This window comes from Tachypleus tridentatus, chromosome 8 (assembly GCF_004210375.1).
Source record: "Tachypleus tridentatus isolate NWPU-2018 chromosome 8, ASM421037v1, whole genome shotgun sequence".
In the NCBI taxonomy this organism is placed as follows: domain Eukaryota; kingdom Metazoa; phylum Arthropoda; class Merostomata; order Xiphosura; family Limulidae; genus Tachypleus; species Tachypleus tridentatus.
This window is the reverse complement of record NC_134832.1, coordinates 21,249,281-21,271,098: the sequence shown is the minus strand read 5'-3', so window position 1 is coordinate 21,271,098 and position 21,818 is coordinate 21,249,281. Positions and strand designations below refer to the sequence as shown.

Sequence of the window (21,818 nt, the reverse complement as noted above, 5' to 3'; positions counted from 1 at the left end):
TGTGTGTGAAAATTGCAGTGCTGCATTTTTGATTTTATGCATATGTTAGCAATGGGTGTAGCAGAACTAGCCGAACCCACTAATTAGAAGGGGTGTTTACATACTTTACGTACTTTTGGCCATGCAGTGTGTGTGTGTGTGTGAGACTGCTCAACTGCAGCCTGAAACTCTATAAACTAAAAGACGATATGATGTAAAAATACTCACATAGCAAAACACTTAGATGTTTCGGGAAAGATGGCGTAAACAGTGCTATAACAGTTGAACCACACACACAATGTGCAACTCTTCCGCGTTGTGTAACGAAATTTGTCTTAATTTGTTTGTTTGGCATGTTTTGAATTTCGCGCAAAGCTACACGACGGCTATCTGCTCTAGCCGTCCCTAATTTAGCAGTATAAGACTAGAGGGAAGGCAGCTAGTCATCACCACCCACCGCCAACTCTTGGGCTACTCTTTTATTGACGAATAGTGGGATTGACCGTCACTTATAACGCCCCCACTGCTTCGGAAGTAAATAGAAAAAAAAGGCGATCATGGAAACATGTTTAAAAGATTAAGTAGCTTTTATTGTGAAGAAAGCAAAGAGAGTTTGTTTTGAACTCGCATTACGAATCCAGTACCTTAACCACACCTGGTGTGACGGGGATTCGAACTCACATTACGAATCCAGTACCTTAATCACACCTGGCCATGCTGGGCTCTTGTCTTAACTATTGCTTTTCTAGTGTATTTTTTACCCTCAATTTATATTTTCGGCGTGTATTTTTAATAAAACTACTGGTTGACATTGACCAAAAAATCTTAATTTTACTGGTACCTCAGTCTTTAGGTAGCGAGTATTTTATTGTAATTTGTTTTAGTTTCAGCTGTATCTTTAAGCTTGTGTTAAAAATAAATTATTAATTCATAAACTGTTACTCTTTAGTACCCATTAAAACGATAAAGCGACATATTTTACAATTACACGAAATTTAAAATATTTAGCTAATATTTTTTTACATTTTTTCGTAATCGTGAATTCATATCCGTTAATATCTTCTTAATCGAGTTTTACTTATTGGTTAGTAATAACAATTGTAAAATACTCTTACTTCCTGAAGGCTTCTTAAGATCTTAAAGGATTCAATGAAGTATTTACTTAATTTTCTATGTCACAGTACTTTTAGAAATACAAACATTTTTAACGTGATTTCCTAACTTGTTTATCTCAGTTGATGCCTAACAGAAGTTTAAAAATATAACTGAAACGATTAGCTAATTTTCGCAAGGTAATTTTATTAATTCCAATTTAATCTATAGAAATCTCAGGTTTTAATTGTTTACACATGCTCATAAACCGAAATATCAACTTTCAGTAATTGTTCGCTTGGTATCCGTCGATACTAATCCATTTTAATTCTATGTTATACACTTGAAATTATGAAGCATCGGCTTGCGTATTATTCACATATACTGTGAAACTTGTGTTGGGTGCTTATCATTTCAGTGCTATAGAATATTTGAAATGAATATTAAAATAAATTATCTGAAGGTTATTTGAAGTTAAAGTTTTATGGTTTGCGTAGCATTGGTGCTATAAGTTCGGTTTAGTGGAAACTGTTTTGCGAAATTATTTTTATACGAACAATGTTCTTACATTAAATTTTAGTTTCTTGTAGTTTCATTGTTTTGCTAGCATAGACGTTTGAATATTAAGCTGAAAAAAGATTTTTATATAAATAAAAATTTACTTTAAAATGTTTACTTTGAAAAGTTGTTTTCTCATCACAAAAGTATGTAAATAAATATAAATCATAAATTCGTGAACTGCTAATGAACAATTAGTTACCTTATATAAGCTCATGAATCATCTTATAATATTTTTCTCAGTGTTGTGTTCACATGAACTCCGTAAAATTTTGGAATTTTTAATGTGCAATTTTGAATTTTAAGTTTTAAGGCTTCTGTCGTTAAAACTCCGGTGTAGATAGCTGTTATGGGCAAAAAGGACAGTTCATTGTATAAGTTTGTGCTAACAACAAATGAAAACGACTCAGATCATATAAGATTTTATAGTACATTCATTAAAATAAATTACTTCCAAAGTGTTATTTTTGTAAACAAATATTGCTCTCCAAATCCATATGTTTAGAAATAATTATTAGTATATAGCATATAACCCGTCAAAAATGACGGTACAAGTACTATCATTCCCACCCCACAGTACACCCTAACTTTACGTTTCACAACTGATTAAAATAAATTTTGATTAACTCAAGCTATACCAGGAAAAAGGCAGAAAAGTGCAGTCATATATCCTTACTTTCCTTTGTGAGCCACTGAAATTGAGATCATTCATGCAATGAATTTGTTCAGTATTCATAGCATAATTATTGGTAAAAAATATATAGAAAATCCATTACGTTCTTTACTGTAGCACTACAATGGCACAACATGTCTGCAGACTCTTACAACATTAAAAACTGGTGTACTGTTGTAGGCGGTGCACAATTAGTCCATTGTGTAGCCTTGTACTTCATTACAAACAAACGTTTCAAGAATGGCTTTTATCTCGTGTCGCTTAGCAAGAAAAAGCTAACTTAATATTGATGTTATTCTTCGTACTGAAAATATAAAATGAAAGTTTTGACGGAAAAATTGGAAAAATAGTTGTTTATTTCTTAAAATCTTCGTTGATTAAAAAGATTTGTTTTTATCGAGAACGTTGGTAATTTAACAGAAAATAATTTAATACAGAAACGATTTAAGTTTAAAATCGAATCGATGTTTTTACTTCCATGATAAACTTTATACACTTGGTTCTAGGCTAGGTGATCCCACACTACTTTCGGCTTATTATACCAACACTCATTACACGTACTTTCACGCATATCCATCACCAATATCGTAATGGGCAGGCATTAGCCCTTAAACAATTGATGATGGCCGCCATTTAGGGGTTAATGAATTGCTCTATCTAGATAAATGCATTTTGGGTTTTATGACTCCTCCTATTTTGAGAAATCAAACGTGACGTGACACACACTAGCTTTTATGAAGTTTCCTTTTTTAATATTTTAAAAAATAAATATCAACATGTATCAGTGGGGACGAAAACGCGTGAAATAGGTATCAGACTATAACTATTAGATGTAATATACTTTTTCATAACAATTGTATTATTATTATTATTACAAGGTAACAGCAATATATTGTAAACTGTTATATTAATACAAGTGGCCCGGTACGGCCAGATGGATAAAGCACTCGACTCGTAATCTGAGAGTCACGGGTTCGAATCCGCGTCGCATCAAACATGCTTGCCCTTTCAGCCGTTGTGTCGTTATAGTGTACAGTCAATCCCACTATTCGTTGGTAAAAGAGTAGCTCAAGAGTTGGCGGTTGGTGATCATGACTAGCTGCCTTCCCTCTAGTCTTACGCTGCAAAATTAAGGACGGCTAACGCAGATATCCGTCATGTAGCTTTGCGCGAAATTCAAACCAAACCTAATACAAGTATATGCTTAAAGAATAGATTTTGAATGTTCTAACTTCTTTCAAGAGGACTAGAATCGCACCCAACCGAGTGCAGAAACCGATCTAATCATGCAACTTGTTAACGTACTAGGCATTGGTAAAAATGAATTATATAAATAAAATAAATTTATGACACACACTAAATATTCTCTTCTTAACTTACTTGGAAAAAATGACACATTTTAATGCTATTTTTGTTTAGTATACCACAGAAATGGTAATTAGTCATAAAATGTTTCTAATATTTTTCGCATTTATAAAGTCGTCTTTAGCGTTTATAACTAAACAGGGGAAACCACTTAAGGAATCAGTCTGTACAACAGACAGATTGGTTTAATACTGGTATAAAAATGTGTTTGTTTGAATAGTTAACCCTTCCTCGAAACTGACAAATTAGTTCTATCAAATGCATTTTACATCGGGTTTCGAGAAAGTTTCAAGTTATCTTTGTAAATATATAAGCGAAACGTATACGTTATTTTAATTAAATAACCAATTGTAGTATAATTTAAAACTATGTGTGAGTGTGAATTATAACGTTAGAGAAAGTGGGAAATAAATGACGTGCGAAAATAAAAACGGCAATAAATCATTCATTTTTTAATAAATTATGTAAAGTCAAGTAAAGTGATTTCATCACTGAGTCATAGGTACGTATGTGTCTTATTTTAACAAACTTTAAGTGTCATATATCTCCTATAAGTCGATATGTAACTGGATATTACATTTTCCATTTTTTATTAATTAAAGTAAATATTATTAAGTAATGACAGTATTTATTAAACAGTGCTAGCCCATTGCAACATTATTTGTGGAATTATCGCAACAAAGAAACGAGAATGCAAACAATTTTATCTGAAACAATTAATAAAGCATATTATTTAAAATTTGGAATATTGCTACTAAATAATACCAAAGTGACTCACATTTTCAGTATTGGAAAAAATCAGCAACTACTAATACAAAAACACGTAGGTCTGAGTGAAAGCAAAATAATATACGAAAAAATAAGTTATAAAATTACTTCTGAGCTGTGAAATTGTTTTAATGTTGAAATGCTCGCAAGTGGAAGAGCTTAACATTATTGTTATATTAGCTGGAGCATTCTGTTCCTTCTGTTTTATATATATATATATATATAAAGACGCCAATAAAAGAACCTGCAAGACGCGTAATGTGAAACCTCAGATTTGCATGTATATTCCAATTGATCTAATGAACCTCCATACTCGATTTGGTGAAGAATCATCCATGGGAAGTTAAATAGTGATAAAAAACTTTTAAACGCCTATAAAATCCGCGAAACGTAAATTGTAAACTGAAAATTTATACACTGTATGTATCCCCGCAATGACCTAACAAACCTATATTCCAGTTTTGGTGAAGATCCATCCACATCCTGCGAAGTAGTAGCATGGACATACACAGACAGTACTATTATATTTTCATAGATTAAGAGGAAAATTGCAGAAGCAAACTAGGAGATAAACCGAAGTAATACTATGTGAAAGAGGTATCGAGATTGTATTTTTTTTTTTTAAATCTGATTCTACTTTTGATAATCAAAATATCATGAGTGATTTTCTTTTGTAACATGTTGTATTACTTGCCAATAAATTGTTTGAATTGAGACACTTTATCTATAATATTTATTCTGTCATGGTGAAAAGATAGTACTTTCTTGTTATCACTGTTTCCTTTTCTTTCACAAGCTTGTTCCATATTTTGAAAACAAGTAATTCGATTAAGGGGTGTTTGATTTTCTTGTAGTTTTTAGCTTACTCATTCCAAAAGGGTGTTTTGGTTTTTCTTGTGTAAAAATAAAGCCTCCACATAAATCAGCATTTACACTTATGTTTTATTTTCTAAGTATATTATACTATTTATCATAATCAAAATAGAGACTTCTAAAATAACTATTAGTGACATCACATAAATAAATATAAGTTCTATATTTTTCATTGTGTTATGAATTAATTATTAAGTGAACTGACTAATAAATCCTGTTAATATTCGAATAGCTAAAGATAAGAGTTTTGATACATTTCAATTCGCTTAGTTATTTTAATGTTGCATAAGAGAAGTAAGCAACTGTAGGCACAAGGCCTGTTTTTATATTGGATTACCTTGCATGCTTAAAGTACACAAGTACAGTGAGAAGCCATTTTCAGAGAAAGAAAGCATATTCATGTGGTAAGTTCCTCGCTGGTACAGCGGTAAGCCTACGGGCTTACAACGCTAAAATCAGGGGCTTGGTGAACTCTGCAGATAGCCCAATGTGACTTTGCTATCAGAAAACTCACACACACACGCACGTGGTTAGAGCGCTCGACTTTCAGTATGCGGGTCGCAGGTTCTTATTCACGTGGTGATGACTTTGTAAGTGCACTCACGAATAAAATAAACAGCCAAGGAGGGAATTAAGAGGTCTTGGGGTGTACCTGATTCTCGCAGGTCATTTGACCAAACAATGATCAGTGAAACGAACTAGCTTTAAAAAGTTGTTTTAAATCAACTAACAGTGTCTTGTTTTGATAATATAAAAAGCATGCTTCAGTTAAACTAACACTTTTTGAATGTAAACATATCTACAAATTAAGAACGCATCGCTGACAGTTCAAAAATAAAGAAATTAAAGTAAGTGACCAGTTATCATCATTAAAATATTGAAAACAAAATATGCATTTATTGTGGGCATATGTGAGGTCCATTCCATGTATAAATAGGCTCTAGACGTTGAAAGTGTAATTTTGTTAAAAGTAACTGTGCATTTAGTAGGTTTCCAGATCAGTTGTGATGCTTTAGGAATATGTTAAGTGAAGAAAGTTTCATAAAGAATATAACAAGGTTTTGTACTGCTAATAGACAACAGACTGATCCCATGTCAGAAGTATCAAGTTTATATACTTAAAACAAGAGGGAATCCTCAATAGCCATGGAACTTGAGATTCTGCTAGGTGTGATTAGAGTTCTCGCTCTATGAGACCTTGTTCTCCCCCCTTTTTTTATTTGCTCATTTTTGTGATCTCCAGCAATACCAAACGTGGGGGATGCGTATACCCAATACGATTTTATTACTTACCAGGATCTCTACCAGCCTACCCTCAAATTGAAATTATTTTAGGCCGGTTATAATAAATCATTTCATGTTGCATTGGGCGTGTTCAAATAGATCAATCGAAAAGGTTTGACTTCCTGAGTCCAAACCTATGGTTAGATTTCAAATCGGTCAAGATATGAAGGAGCTATTAGCTGAAAGTTTGTACTTAAAAACAACTAGGGAACTCAAGACATTCTATGAGTCGCCAATCTGCGGCTGGAAAAAATATTTCCATTGATAAACTTGTTTAAGTCTAGTAGTCCTAATATTTTAACATGTAATATTGTTATTTTCCAACTTTATTGCAGCGCAAAAGTGCTAGTACTGCATGGTTTCCTAAGAACACAATTCTATTCTAGCAATTTGATGTCTTTCTGTTTTCTGTGTCTGGATATTTTGTGTGTTTGTGTCAACGTTATATATATGAATGCGCGGATAGTATCTGAAGTTTTGACTTTGGATATTTATCAAAGGTAAATAAATGATGAATTTTATTAGAATGCTTTTTAAATACAAATTATGGAAATTTGGTGTCTTTTCTTTTACAAGCAGTATGTATAAAACATCGTATTTGAGTTCACTGCCCTTGGCACCTTAGTGGTGACACAATTCGATTATTTTTGTTATGCGGATTAGTTTTGGTGTGATATTATAATTATATATAATTAAATTCGCTGTCGATTTTTTTTAAATATATTTTCGAAGTAAGGAAATTAACTTCTTAAATTCTGTGAAAAATACGAAAGGAATGAAATACTTTTTCAAGATGGCATAATATTGTACATTTTAATATTGCTGTTGTTTCAAGACGAATATGGTTGAACATAAACCAGCCGTATAAAATGTAAAATACCTGTACTGTTTTTTTTCAACTTTAATAAATACGTACATCAATTGAAGTTTTTTTCCCGTCGCACTTAACATGCTTGCCCTTTCTGCCATAGAGGCGTTATAGTGTTACGATCAATCCCATTATTCGTTGGTAAAAGAGTGGACTAAAAGTTGACGGTAGTGGTGATGACTAGCTTCTTTCCCTCTGCTTTTACACTGTTAAATTAGGGACGGCTGGCACATATAACCCTCGTGTAGCTGTGCGCGAAATTCAAAAACAAACAAACAGTTAAGCTTTTGTATATTATAAAATAATTTCTTTTTAAGTTTTTGAAAAACTTTGTCATTAATACATTTAATAGTTTCCGACAAATAAATGCCTATTTTTATTATATACATAGAAGAAGAAATAAAAAGGATTTAAGTAGTAGCAGTTTTGAATAGGTCTGTCTAACATCAAATTAACAAACAGTAATTATTAAGACCCTCACTAAACTGTCTATCCGAGGTGAGAATATGTATCTCAGGCTCTGAAAATCCTGGAGAACTAAACATTTTAATGATATAGATAAAAATGCTTGAAACTCACCAGTGTAACAGAAATTTTTATGGTGCGTTAAATATATTTAAGTGAACATATAAATTAATGAAGTCTCAAGCAACTAAGAAATGAGGTTAGGTCACTGGCTGCTTCGTCTGAAATGGAGCTAGAATATAATTTGGTGATTAATGTGATCGAACAATGAACCCTAGGATTCATGGGTCGCGTCACGGTTCCTCAAAAAACATTCTGTAAGTTGATAGTGAATACTGTTAACTATATAGTTGTCTTCCCTCTAGTTTATCAGTTCAAATTAAAGACGGCAGGGCAAAAATACCTTTTGTGTAGCTTTGTGCGAAAATTCTGAAACAAAATTTCGTTGGCAAATTGAAGCGGTTTGATGCTGTAATTCTAAAATAACATTTCATGATTTCTGAAAATTGCATCATTTATTAAAGTAACCATTTTTCTACATCTTTTGTTATCAGCATGCTACAATGTATGTAATACATGAAAGGTGACCTAAAATAGGCTTAGTTTAAGTAAGTTTTATTAGAATCTATAATTAAGCTACACATTTTGATAATTCTAACTGCATAACTTAGCACTGCCCAGACAGAAATATCCTGCTTATATGTAATATGGATTACTTATGAGTATTTAAAAAAAATTATTCATTATTTTTTATTTTAATGAGATGTAGCAGTAAGCTAATACTATATTGCAATTGCTTGTTTCGGACATCACAAAATCTTGTACATCGTATTTGGCAAGTTTCTGATGTACTGATTTAGTATCGACTTTAGTAATTCCATTTGTTAGTCTTATAAAACCATCTTTCATTATGTGAACGAATTTTTTATTTTTTTGACGTAAAAATAATGTGGAAAATCTTAGTTTTTCCCTAAATTTCATCCAAATATATTATGAATTCTTATTTTTGGTCTTTTATAAGTAAAACCTGCCTTGCTTTCCCTTTCTTAATTGAGGTTTACGTTTTTATTAGGCCCGGCATGGCCAAGCGTGTTAAGGCATTCGACTCGTAATCTGAGGGTCGCGGATTCGAATCCTCGTCACACCAAACATGATCGCCGTTTCAGCCGTGGGGCGTTAAAATGTTCCGTCAATCCCACTATTCGTTGGTAAAATAGTAGTCCAAGCGTTAGCGGTGAGTGGTGATGACTAGCTGCCTTCCTTCTATTCTTATACTGCTAAATTAGGGACGGCTAGCGCAGATAGTCCTCGTGTAGCTTTGCGCGAAATTAAAAACAAATAGTGTAGTCGCGCTTTATAGGAAAACGTCACAATACATTTTAATATGACATTAGTAAGCAATCATGGATTTTACGCTTATCTAAATAGTGATTATATTATTTATGTCGTAGAAAGGAACTACAAAACAGCATTTATATTTTTGTACATATCTGAATATTAACAGCTCGTTAGGTTGTGCTTTCTCAACATCATTGTACTGAATCTTTATACGGATAGGAAGCTGAATTATTTATATTCACCATAAAAAATTATAAGAACAAAAACATCTAATGCATGTGGATTATCGTGGTAAAAAAAACAGGTTCAATTTCTTAAAATAGAGAGAAAACAAGAATTTTTTTTTATTTTAGTAAACAATATAAGGGAATTAAAGACCTTAGTATTTCATAATATCAAACGCGAACAGAAACTTTTTTGCATAAAACAGCACACTGCCAAAGTACTTCATATTTATATGTAAAGGCTTATAACGCTAAAAATCGGGTTTCGATATCACTGTTGGGCACAACTAATATAGATCTTTGTATAGCTTTGCACTTAGCAACAAACAAGTTAACATTTATAATTCTAGTTTAATTTCTAAAGAGCACCTTTATTTCTTTGCCACATTTTGGCAAGATTTTCTGTTACAAGTATGGGTATGTATGATGAGTAATTGTGTGCCTGGACACATATGTTATCTTAGTCTTTCGGCAGGACTTCTTGTATTTGTATCACTTGGATGGTATATGTTGCCACGCAAGTAACCCTGTTTGCTGCACACACACAGGCACTCATACATAGGAGTTTGTATTTACACTGTAGTGGTTACAGAGGCGTGAAATTTGTATTCAAGTCAGAAGTGATACTGTCTGCAGCAGCTCGTGCCTCCTGACTGCATTTGTCATTTCGTAATTCAGCATACATCTTTATACATGTTATACAGCACGCTGTCTTATACCGTAGAACGAAAGCCACTGATCGTTGAACAAAGTATTCTCAGCTAGGCAAAACGTATGACACCAGTCTCGTCGCCAGCCTCCCCGTGTGGAACTCAACGACTGTTGATGTACTACTTCATGGGCGAAACACGCTTGAGTGAGCGCACGGTCAATTCTTGTACTAAGAACCGACACTGGGAGTCAATATTATGGAAGGGTTGGCACCCACGGCCGGATGTCGGCCTTTCTCAATGGCTCCATCTTCATTTTGATCTCTTGTTTGGTTGCCCAACATAAGCCGGCCCGTGATAGTCCCGACTTCCGCACTAAAGCCGTTTGTCCCTGCAGGGGGATCTTTGGATTTTTCGTTACTTGATCGCCGATTCTTCAGCCTTTGGCAGTCTGTCCTGACGCTACTTTTTAAAGGAAAGCCGGATACAATACTCCATAATCGCGCGCTCTCTACCATATGATGATGCACGTGATCACTATACATTATATATATATATAAAACAACCAATGCAGCTTTTTTTTTTTTTTATAATGTCGCCGCGTGTCACGGACCCTCAAAATTACTCTTCATGTGACAAAATGTGAATTGTCCTTTTTTTTTTTATGTTGACGTGGGCGTATACATTCATGTGTCCATTACAGTGGAAAGAAACATTTCACTTGAAGACGGAACTAGCCTATTCAGACTGTTTTCAGGCAGACATAAAGAAAAGATCGTGACTTGCATTATTTATACACATAATATCAGATCTCTTACAGCCACATACATCAAAGCTAAGGGAAATGATTATAACTTTTTATGCTCTCGTTGTGACACTTCTACATATCTTTTCAAGTGTCGACATATAAAGGTGTAGGAGCCCGGCTCCCTGAAAAAAATCAAGGCATATTGATCACATCTTTTTTCAGTTTTTATGTATAATAAACTCGTTTTGGGCCCAGCATGGCCAGGTAGTTAGGTCGCGGGCTCGAATCCCCATCACACTAAACATGCTCGACCTTTCAGCCGTGGGGACGTTATAATGTTACAGTAAATCCCACTATTCGTTGGTTAAAGAATAGCCAAGTAGTTGGCGGTGGGTAGTGATGACTACCTGCATTACCTCAAGTCTTACACTGCTAAATGCCCCCCACCCCGCTAGTACAGTGGTAAGTCTACAGATTTACAACGCTAAAATCAGGGGCTCGATTCCCCTCGATGGGCTCAGCAGATAGCCCGATGTGGCTTTGCTATAAGAAAAACAAAAACAAACACTGCTAAATTAGGGACGGCTAGTGCAGACAGCCCTCTTGTAGCTCGTTTTGTATCATTGAATAATAATAAAGCTGCTATAAATACTATGTTTGACTTTAATGACCATTTTATTAAAAATTTAGATCAATTTTCAGCATTTTAATTCATTCCCCCCACCCACCTCCGAGTGGAAAACCTGGCTACGCCACTAGTCACATACTATGCTCAAAATACCGTAGTGGATTAAGTTTTTGCTTATAAACAAACACCATATACTGGAAAAAAAATATGAGGTTGAATTGCCCAGTAGGTTGCCTAAAGACTTGTTACTTGCAAACAGATTACAATGTGAAAGGTTCTTTCCTTCTTGCAATACGGCCTGGCATGGCCTAGAGCGTTAAGGCGTGCGCTTCGTAATCTAAGGATCGCGGGTTCACGCCCGAGTCGCGCCAAACATGCTCGCCCTCCCAGCCGTGGGGGCGTTATAGTGTGACGGTTAATCCCACTTTTCGTTGGTAAAAGAGTAGCCCAAGAGTTGGCGGTGGGTGGTGATGACTAGCTGCCTTCCCTCTAGTCTTACACTACTAAATTAGGTACGGCTAGCACAGATAGCCCTCGAGTAGCTTTGTGCGAAATTCCAAAACAAACAAACAAACCTTTTTGCAAAACTAAATGGCTCTTTGCGCTTAACACTCCTACGAAAAGACGTTTCTAGTCCTGATTTCTTCAAGCCCGTTCCCCTGGCTGTGATTTCGCTAGATAGTAGATAGGGACAGTGGGAATCTCGTTAATCCGTTCATTAATGGATTTAAATGGCAATTTCATTTAAATACAAAATTATTAGCCAAATATTAATAACCTTTCAAGTTGCTATGGGGCCTATTAGGCCCCACTTTTCGTAGGAGTGTTAAACAGGCAAAATTTTAGCTATATATAGTTTCACAGTTCGATGCTTATTTTAGTTATTTACTATGACTCAGCCGGACCGAGGATGTTCGCTGAATTTCGCGACATTTTCCTCTTTATTTAGCGAAATGAATTATTTCACTCTGATATATCTTCACTGTTTAAGAATGTATTATGCCTGCTTAATTATGTGTGTTGTTTAAGACAGTATTACGCCTGCTGCTTAATTATATGTATTGTTTGAGAAACATATGTACCTAATAACAACCATAAAACAAAGTAATAATTTTGGGACTATTTGTTGTAATGTTTTCCATGAGTAGCAAGCACCACATTCTGGTTGTGCTGGGTCTGATGGTCATGGCATACGTACGTAAGCGCTGGTTGGTCTCGTAGTATAGCTCTGGCATTTATAGTTAGCGTGTTGAATTCGAACTCCTGCGATACAACAATACGAGGTCTGTTCAAAAAATATTCGGACTGTTTGAATTGCGCGGCTCCAGTTTGTTCCAGGGGAATCCGCTTGGTGTCGCTAGATTCGCACAGATCAGCTGATTATGACGCCATTTCCCGATTGCAGATATCTTCATATGTGTATTAGCTACGCGGTTTTAAGTGAAGTGCGATTTTTTCGTTTGGCGGATTTCAGAATGAATGACCTGAAGGAGCAACGACTTGCTGTGAAAGTTTGTTAAACTTGGAAAATCTGCGACTGAAACTTTTGCTATGCTTAACACGGCTTACGGTGATGTTGCTATGAAGCATATGGCATGTTTCAAGCGGCATGAACGTTTTAAGGATGGTCGACAGTCCATTGAAGATGATGAGTGTCCTGAACGTCCTTCCACGTCAACTGACGGACCAACACGTCGACAAAATCAACACCCTGGTGCGGGCAAATCGACGTCTGACTGTCAGGGAGCTTGCTGAAGAGGGTGGGATATCAGTTGGATCTTGTTACAAGATTTTGACCGAAAAATTGAAGATGCACCGCATTGCTGCAAAATTTGTGCCTCAGAACTCGTGAGTTTTTGGCCAAACACTCGATCACTGTTCTTCCCCACCCCCCCTACTCACCTGACCTTGCTCCTTGCGATTTTTCTTGTTCCCCAAACTCAAATGACCCTTGAAAGGAAGGTTTGAGACGATTCCCGAGATTAAGGCAAATGCGACGAAGGAGCTGGAGGACATTACAAAAGAAGCGTACCAGGACTGTTTCAACAAGTGGAAACACTGCTGGGATAAGTGTGTGTGTTGGGGAGGAGAGTACTTTGAAGGGGTCCCAGACCTGTAACTTCTAATCAAAGCACATTTTGTTTTATGACATCAGTCTGCATATTTTTTGAACAGCCCTCGTATATATTCTCTGTTTTTTAAGGTACAGATGAATATAAAAGTTATATGCAATCCTTTAATGTGGACAGTGGGTACACTGGTCATGGCTGGCTGTCTCCACTGTGGTGAGTTGTTCAAAATTAGGGACAGCAGCATTTAACCTCAGTTCCTATGCCAAGAATACATAATATAAATAGAAATGCAATAAACACTCCCTTGATAGAACAGCAATGTGTGTACAAACAAATAACACTGAAATCTGAGGTTCGATTCTCCTCGATGGTGACACCAGATATTCTGATATGTTGTTGCTTTTAAATAAACAAACAAACAGACAAGAAACCAACAAAGAAGTACATTTAACAGTGCAACATCTTGTATTAAACCTACAAGATCAAATTGTTCATATGTACTGGATGATATGAGGGATCGAATTGTGATGTGTGTATGAAGGTAGCTAGATAAAAACAGAAAAGTCTAATGATGATCTCTACAATTACAGACATTAATCTCTATCACTGCACTGATTTACATGTATATATTAAAAATTGAGACACAGATAAGGCCACTGTTATGTGAATTCATATTTGTTTATGTACATGTCAGGAGAGAATGAGAGTGAACTGAGACAAAATGAAGAATAAGGAAGTTAAATGTAAGATATGAATTAAAATTGGTTGAATGTGTAAGATGATATAAATAAAGGGGGGAAAAAAGATTGATTGTGCAAGGTGAGCTGGTGATATTAGAATCTTTACAGTTTTTTTTATAAGGAACATTTGTTGATTGGTTGACAGAGAATTAGAGATGGTCAGTTAAATAGTATGGATAGAATATTGTTTGAGTAATTTATGATTTGTATACTTTGGTAATAATAAAAGAACAGGTGTAAGTTTTAAAAAAATTACAAAATGAATGGTTTACTTCATATATAATGTTTGTTACAGAATAATAATATATAATTATTGGTAATATATGGATAAGTTACATTTCCATGTTTTTTTTTTGGTTTTAGTGAAGAAATAGGTTATACGTTAAAAGTATTTTACATATAGTTTATTTGATATAATTACTGTATATGGACTCGATAAAGAATGTTATAATGAACAACTACAACTGCAATTAGCTTGGCATGGCCACTTAAAAAATAAAGGAAGAAGCTACTGCAGTTATGAAACACAGAAAATGATCTCCTGGGTAGTGCAGAATTTCTGAATTTTTCCACATATCCGCTTAACATTTTATCATATTTATGTATATTGTTGCGAATTCATAGAGCATTTTTAGAATGCATGGGCAAAGTGGTAGGCTCCAGTAAGCCGGTCATGCACATGCATCTTTCTATACACTTTTATGTCACAACATAAAGGATGAAGAAAATATGGTATTTTCCAGAATCTGCCACTATACACAAAAAAAATTATTGATATTTATTTCAGGAATTGTGTTAAAGCATCTTAGATATTTTGCATTTCTGTTTCTCCATTCGTTTAACATTTCAGCCCAACATGGCCAGATAGTTAGAGAACTTGACTCGCTATCAGAGGGTTACAGGTTCGAATCCTAGTTCTACCAAACTTGATCGTCCTTTCAGCTGTGAGGTTATTATAATGTAATGGTCAATCCTACTCTTTGTTGGTCAAAGGGTAGCCCAATAGTTAGTGGTTGGTGGTGATGACTTGCTACCTTCCCTCTAGTCTGTCACTGCTAAATTAGAGATGACTAGCACAAATGGCCCTCTTGTAGCTTTGTGCAAAATTCAAAACAAACAAACATTTAACATTTGTAGTTGCTATTGTGTCAACTCTGAAGTCTCTCTTAATAATGATTGTTTCTTATTTATATACCATATATACTAATACATGTATACACTAATACGATACACTAATCTGTATGAGAAAACAACACTATGTATCTCACTTTTGGGTTGGTCTTATAGCATTGGTCTGTCAAAACTGCTGAGTCAAAATTTCATTTGTTTTGAAGGCTAAAGGGAAAAGTAAGAAAAATAATGATACTTACCAGTTGTGTTGATGTTTTATTGTAAAGAGAATCTGCAACTTGATGACCCCAGTTTACCACCTGTTTGTCATGACATTTTAATTCTTTTATTTAATGGTTTATGAGTAGATGTGTTAACTGTTTATTTACTTATGTAATTTCTCCATTTTATTACATATTATATACATCTGTTATAATAGCAAATGAAAACATGCCCCTAATGATTTTCATATTAATGAATCTGTACTCTGCTTCTTAAGAGTTTTTGATAAAAACAAAACAAAAACTAAAACATAATTTGGATATTGTTGGTTCATTATAAGCTGCTGATTAAGTATTTTTAGGACAAGAATAATTAAACATTATTTTTAAATAAAGTCTTTTTTTTTTTTTTTCTTGACTTTTAGTGCTGGCAAGAATGATTAACTCACAGATTCATTTCAGCAAATGAGTTAGCATTTCTGTTGGATTTATTATTAACAATTTTTACATATGCATACTTAATTATCAGGAGAAATTACTTTAGAACTGCATAACTTGGTGACTATGGTTATAAAACCAGGAATAACATAATCTTAAAGGCAGAATTTGTTTAATCTTTGACATAATTTTTTATATAATCAAGTTTTTTTGTACGTGGAAGCTCTTTTTATCTTTTGGTTCTTGTTAAGTTTTGAAAACAAGTTGAGAGTACATCTAACTCACAAGGGAATGTTCCAGTACACTGAATCTACTCAAAGATCTTAAATTTACAAAAAACAGTGTTTAGTTATGATGTATTTTATGATATATTTTTTAAGATTTCTTTTGTTGTTTGTTATTACCTCAGTTCATTTATTCTAATGAATATGTTATTTGTATTTTTCAGATTTTTATAATACTGATGTAAACATTTTTTGTTGTAAATATGCATAAATTATTAATATTGTTTACATTTTCTGAAGAAGTTACAGAAAACCAAAGCTTCAAGGAAAAACATTATCTCAGTTTTAACACATGTGACTACTTATGTTAGTTTATTGAAATCAGCCCTCTTATAATAAATTATTGTTTCATATAAATATCATCTGGTTTTTTAGACTTGGGTAACTACTAACAAAAGACATGATAACAGAGTTTATCAGATTTACCTAAGTATCCTTATATAACAATAATATATTAATGAAAAAGCTTCACTCTGGTAGAGGAGAAAGATTTAGTATTCTAAAAAATTTATAAGTATCATTGGTAATGGGTGTATACATTATTTTTAAAAATGTGTGTGTTTGTGTGTGTATTACTTTTCAGACCTCCGACAGTTCCCAGTCAACCTCAGTAATACCAACTGGCCAGAAGGGGATGACAACAGCATGGTTTACAAGTGAAATACAGACAATGATGTAAGTTTGAAAATAAAAAATAAAATGAATTGTGAAACATTTTTGGCCCACTTTTAGGGTAAAATGTGAAAGTGGCAAAGAGACAAAATTACTACTCTGCCAAGTTGCTTGTACTGGTTTAAAGAGGATTGACATTATTCAACTCTTATTTGCACTAAAACATACCTGCAAACAGACATTTCAAAATTGTGTAATGTATGTCAAATGTAATAAAAAGTTTGATTCATTTTACTGTAAACAACAATATTATTGTCATGTCATTTTCATTAGTAAGGGCACTTAAAAATAGAAAAAGATTGATTCTAAATATTCATTACCCTCACAAACAACTCTGATTATGTAGGACATTATGTTGGTATCAATATTTAGTGTAGAGATGGCTAGTCTTCCTTAATAAGTGTTTGTTTCAATGCATAAGTTTGATATGTGTGAATTGTATGATGTTGTAGCTACAATTACTGTAGTCTTGGGTCTTATGGTAATGTGGTGATTCTTTTAAATTTATATGGTGAACAAATATAACATTATTCCATTCATATACTACATTAAAACTGATTATAGATGGTATTTTTGCAGCTCTGTTTCAGAAGAGATAAAAGATTATGATGAAGGGTATTTTGTTTGGACCAATTTCAACACTTATTTGCTAATAGTTTGTTTAATTTTTCACTTTCAGCAGGCCAAGAAGGTAATTCCTTATTTTAAACATCTGTGTAAATTTCATTTGAATTTGAACTTTAATTTGACTTCAAGTATAATTTTATGTGTCACTTGAGTTTATTTCAGTGGTACACATTTTTCAGTATTTGACACTAATATACAGAATAAATCAAAGTTTTTACTCATCAAAAATCAATTTAAATATAGTTTATACTGCAAGAAGCACATTTAGACTGTAAACATGAAAATGAAATGCTAGTTTATTTGTTTAGCTAACAAATTTTATCTTTTAAGAATTTTAGGATTTACAGTTTAATTTCTTAACACATTATTGACACAGCAAACTGTGTAGAAAAAACAAAACCTTATTTGACTATGTCTTGAACACTGTTTTGAAACTAGGCACTTGATATTTAGCTGATATATAGAATAAATATTTTAATTCAAAATTCCTCCAATTTTGAGTTTAAACATGGTGTCTGTAACCAAAATATTTACATATAGTAATGAATACTGTGGCATGCACAAATAAAAACGAAAACTAAAGTGCACATAGTGAGAAATATTTTTTTCTTTTACTTATTTAGTGTTTTTACATATGGTCTCGTAATTTTGTTTATAATAAATTATGTTCTCTTAGTGAAAATGTTCCTTTTTCAATATATTAGTCCTTCAAATTTATGCTGTACTGTTTAGTATAAACTTATGTAAACATTTATGCAGTATTTTAAGTAACAAGCCAGGTGGTAAAATATATTACAAAAATGAACAGTAACATTTGTTATAGATGCCTTTACACATTTAATATTCTTGAACTTAGTCACGTTTCATAATTCTAAAACATTTCATTACAGTACTAAAAGTTAGCTCACTCCAAGTTAAGGCTTCATTTGTGAGAAGAAATTATTGTAGATATCAGAAAATTGTAAAAATATTTTTGCTATTTTGAAGTAACTAGTCTTTTATTTCCAATGTGCAGTTAAAAGGTGTAAGTGGATAATTAATAATTTGTACTTTATAAGTCAAGCTGCAATGGTCAAGTGTTAGAATGTATTTTTCTGTAAATGATTATTTTTAGTGTGATGATACTTGAAACATAAATATCACATTCAAGTCACTGCTCAGAAGAATAAAATTACAGATGATACAGAAAACAAATATTTTTCTAAACAATTAAGTTTTAAAGATATCTCATATTGAAAATAAAATTTATGTAGCTATTTTTTACTTCAAAAAATCTCCTCTAATCTTTTATAACAATAAAAAAAAATTCTGAATTTTTGTCATAACCTTAGTTACCTTCTAACCCAATAAACTAACTCATGATGAATTATTCTATACTGGCTTTCAAGTACATTTTTCAATTTATTTTCAAATTGAATTTATTTCATCAAAATATTTTTAAAACTTTTCATGATTCATAAAGTAATTGAAAAAGCAAATAAAAATACATTTGAGATCAAAATAAAGCTATTACATTTTTCTCTTTTCTGACCTTTATAACAATTGATATTTTTAGTTAACGTCAGAATTTTAACTGTTCTAAACCAGCATGGTCATTTTGTTCTGCTTAATAGTAATACTTGCCCACTGGAAAGCAGAAAAAGAAAAAAAACTTCATTCGTATAGAATTTCAAATATAAATAATTTAAAGAAATATTTAAAATAACTTAAATATTTTGTTAAAATGATTTTGTACAAAAATATTTGTTTAAATACAGTTTTTCAAAAGCATTTTAAGGGTGTAAATATTGGTTGAGGAATAATTCGTGAGCGTTTTTTCAAGTTAAAAAAATATATTCTTAAATGAAACGCTTTCGCAAAATAGTCATTTGGTAGATAATTTTTTGCTCTAATAGATGGTGTGTTTGATTTTCATGTCTTTAATTTTTGCTTTCATTTTCAGCTCATTAAATGGAATGTCAAGTGGACAAAATCGAGCATTTTCAACACCATCTGCTTTTCGCATTTAATTTCTTGCAATTTCGTTTAAAACAATGCATACTATATACCTAGGTATTACATGAAATAAAGTATCATAATAAATGTTTTGGGTGTTATGTGTTCATGCATTGAAGTATTGTATAGTCTTGCATGTAATGCTTGAATGAAATTATTTAAAAACGCTCACAAATTATTCCTCAACCTAATATTTTGTATATTCTTCTAGGTGTGTGTAACTGCTGATTAATAATTTAGTTGCATTTTTTTGAGAAAAAATAGAAAAAATATTTTCTTTTTTCATAAAATAGAATATATAGCAGTGTTAAAATTATATTTAAAATGCTTTCAGTTCTTTGAACAAGAATTGACATTAAAACCAATCAATGAATCTTCATAGTTTGCAATACAGAAACACTGCTTAGTTTTAATTTTGATTACTTTCTGATGCTTTTTGATACACATGTCTTCAATTTGTCAGATCAGAAAATATGCTAACTTTTGAGTACTTTTTGTAGCTACATAATATTTCCTTTCTGTGCTTCACAAATCATTCCTTTTCTTGATGTGTCAGTAATGAACTTGGAGATGTGTATTTAAAACAATATTATAGTATATATAACATTTTGATATCTTTGTTATTGAATATGCACATAGATGAAGTGGATCTATAAATATTATTTACTGATATCAGTTTGGATATTTTTAGGATAATTTAGTAATTAATAAGATATAATTACAAAACTTTTCATGTGTTGCAAGTAATGCCATTTTTCATATAATGCTGCTTTTTTTCTAAAATGGAAATATTTAGTAAAAGCCCTTTTTTAATGTAAACATTCAATATCCAAGTTTCTATAGATAAATACACACATAGCATATTTCTGCCTTTCATTTGGCATATTACAGTTGATATTACCTCAGGAAAAACTATTATCTGCACAATGTATGGATGATATCAACTTTTAAGCAAATTTTCTGTTCAGCAAATTTCTAACACGTATTATTTCTAAGAAAACAACAAGAAGAATTAGTGAAAAAAAGAACACCAAAGGCAAAAAGCTATTGTGGTATGCAAGCCAATAGATGCATTTTCCACCTTATTATTTTAATGTAGAATTTTCAAATGTTTCAGTTTATTTTTAATCTGTGTGGTTTTACATAACATACATTCCATAAAACTTCTATGTTGATGTAATTTTAGCTACCTTTCTTCATTTGTTATTCTCTAGAGATGCTCCCTGTTTTGTGTATAGGGAGGTATTACTATAATGTTGCATGCTGTGCAGGAATGATGGCTGCAGTCTCTTTCATTAGTAGGCCAGGTTACATTTCAAGATTATGGCCTACTCTAAGTTGAATAAAAGGATCTGTCATATGGGTAACACAAATCACTATGGGTAAATCTACCATTTCTTGTTAATTAAGAATGTTTTATTTAAGTGGGTTTATTTACAGAATATATCTTGAGAGAAGAAAATCAGTTAATCTGTGTACGAGTCTAGTGGAAGGTGTTTGTCAGTGTAACACAAGTATGCACACTGTGTTTTTGTTTTTTTAAATAAATAGTTTTTGGTTTGCATCACACATACATTTTTCTTAGCTTCAACCCAGACAGTTTATATGAATTCATGTTTTTACTGCTGGTCCTCCCCTTATAAAATGAACCTACTTATAATCTTTGCAGAAATTAATTTACCATAAAAATACACCAAAGAAAAAAGGAAGGAGAAATTTTGGTGCCATGACCACAGAATTTTACTACTGAGTTCTCTGGTTTTGTGGATACATCTGTTCCTGGTACTTGAACTCATGAGTTGTACAAATTTATAGGAATGCTTCTCATATAAATAACTACATTTTATGCAACTAAAAGTATTTACAACTGAGAGGGATAATTTACAACTCAATAGAGAGAGAGAGAGAGAGAGAGAGAGAGAGAGAGAAAGGTATTGAGCTAGAAGAAATCCTTTCATGGACATAAGACTTTTACTGATATGGTGAAAGTTCCTGATGTGATTTCTCTACAACTACAGACTTAAAGCTAATCAGCACCTGGTTTTCCCAAAATGGCATATTGACCTTTGCTCTTGAGAACTGATTTAAGTGCAAGGGAAGCATGGGCAAATGACAGTTGTTGAGGTGAGATTGCATTTGGCAAGTC

At 32.8% G+C, this 21,818-nt stretch overlaps 1 protein-coding gene across 5 annotated transcripts in view; it reads left to right on the top strand.

Annotated features, from left to right (window-relative positions):
* The window catches only part of LOC143258646 (transcription initiation protein SPT3 homolog), a 135,585-nt gene that overhangs the window by 38,808 nt on the left and 74,959 nt on the right, over positions 1 to 21,818 (top strand). For all 5 annotated transcript variants that reach the window (XM_076517906.1, XM_076517907.1, XM_076517903.1 and 2 more), the window contains exon 2: positions 16,962 to 17,053. In XM_076517906.1, the coding sequence (XP_076374021.1) occupies positions 16,962 to 17,053 (92 nt within the window). The remainder of the gene's footprint in view (positions 1 to 16,961; positions 17,054 to 21,818) is intronic.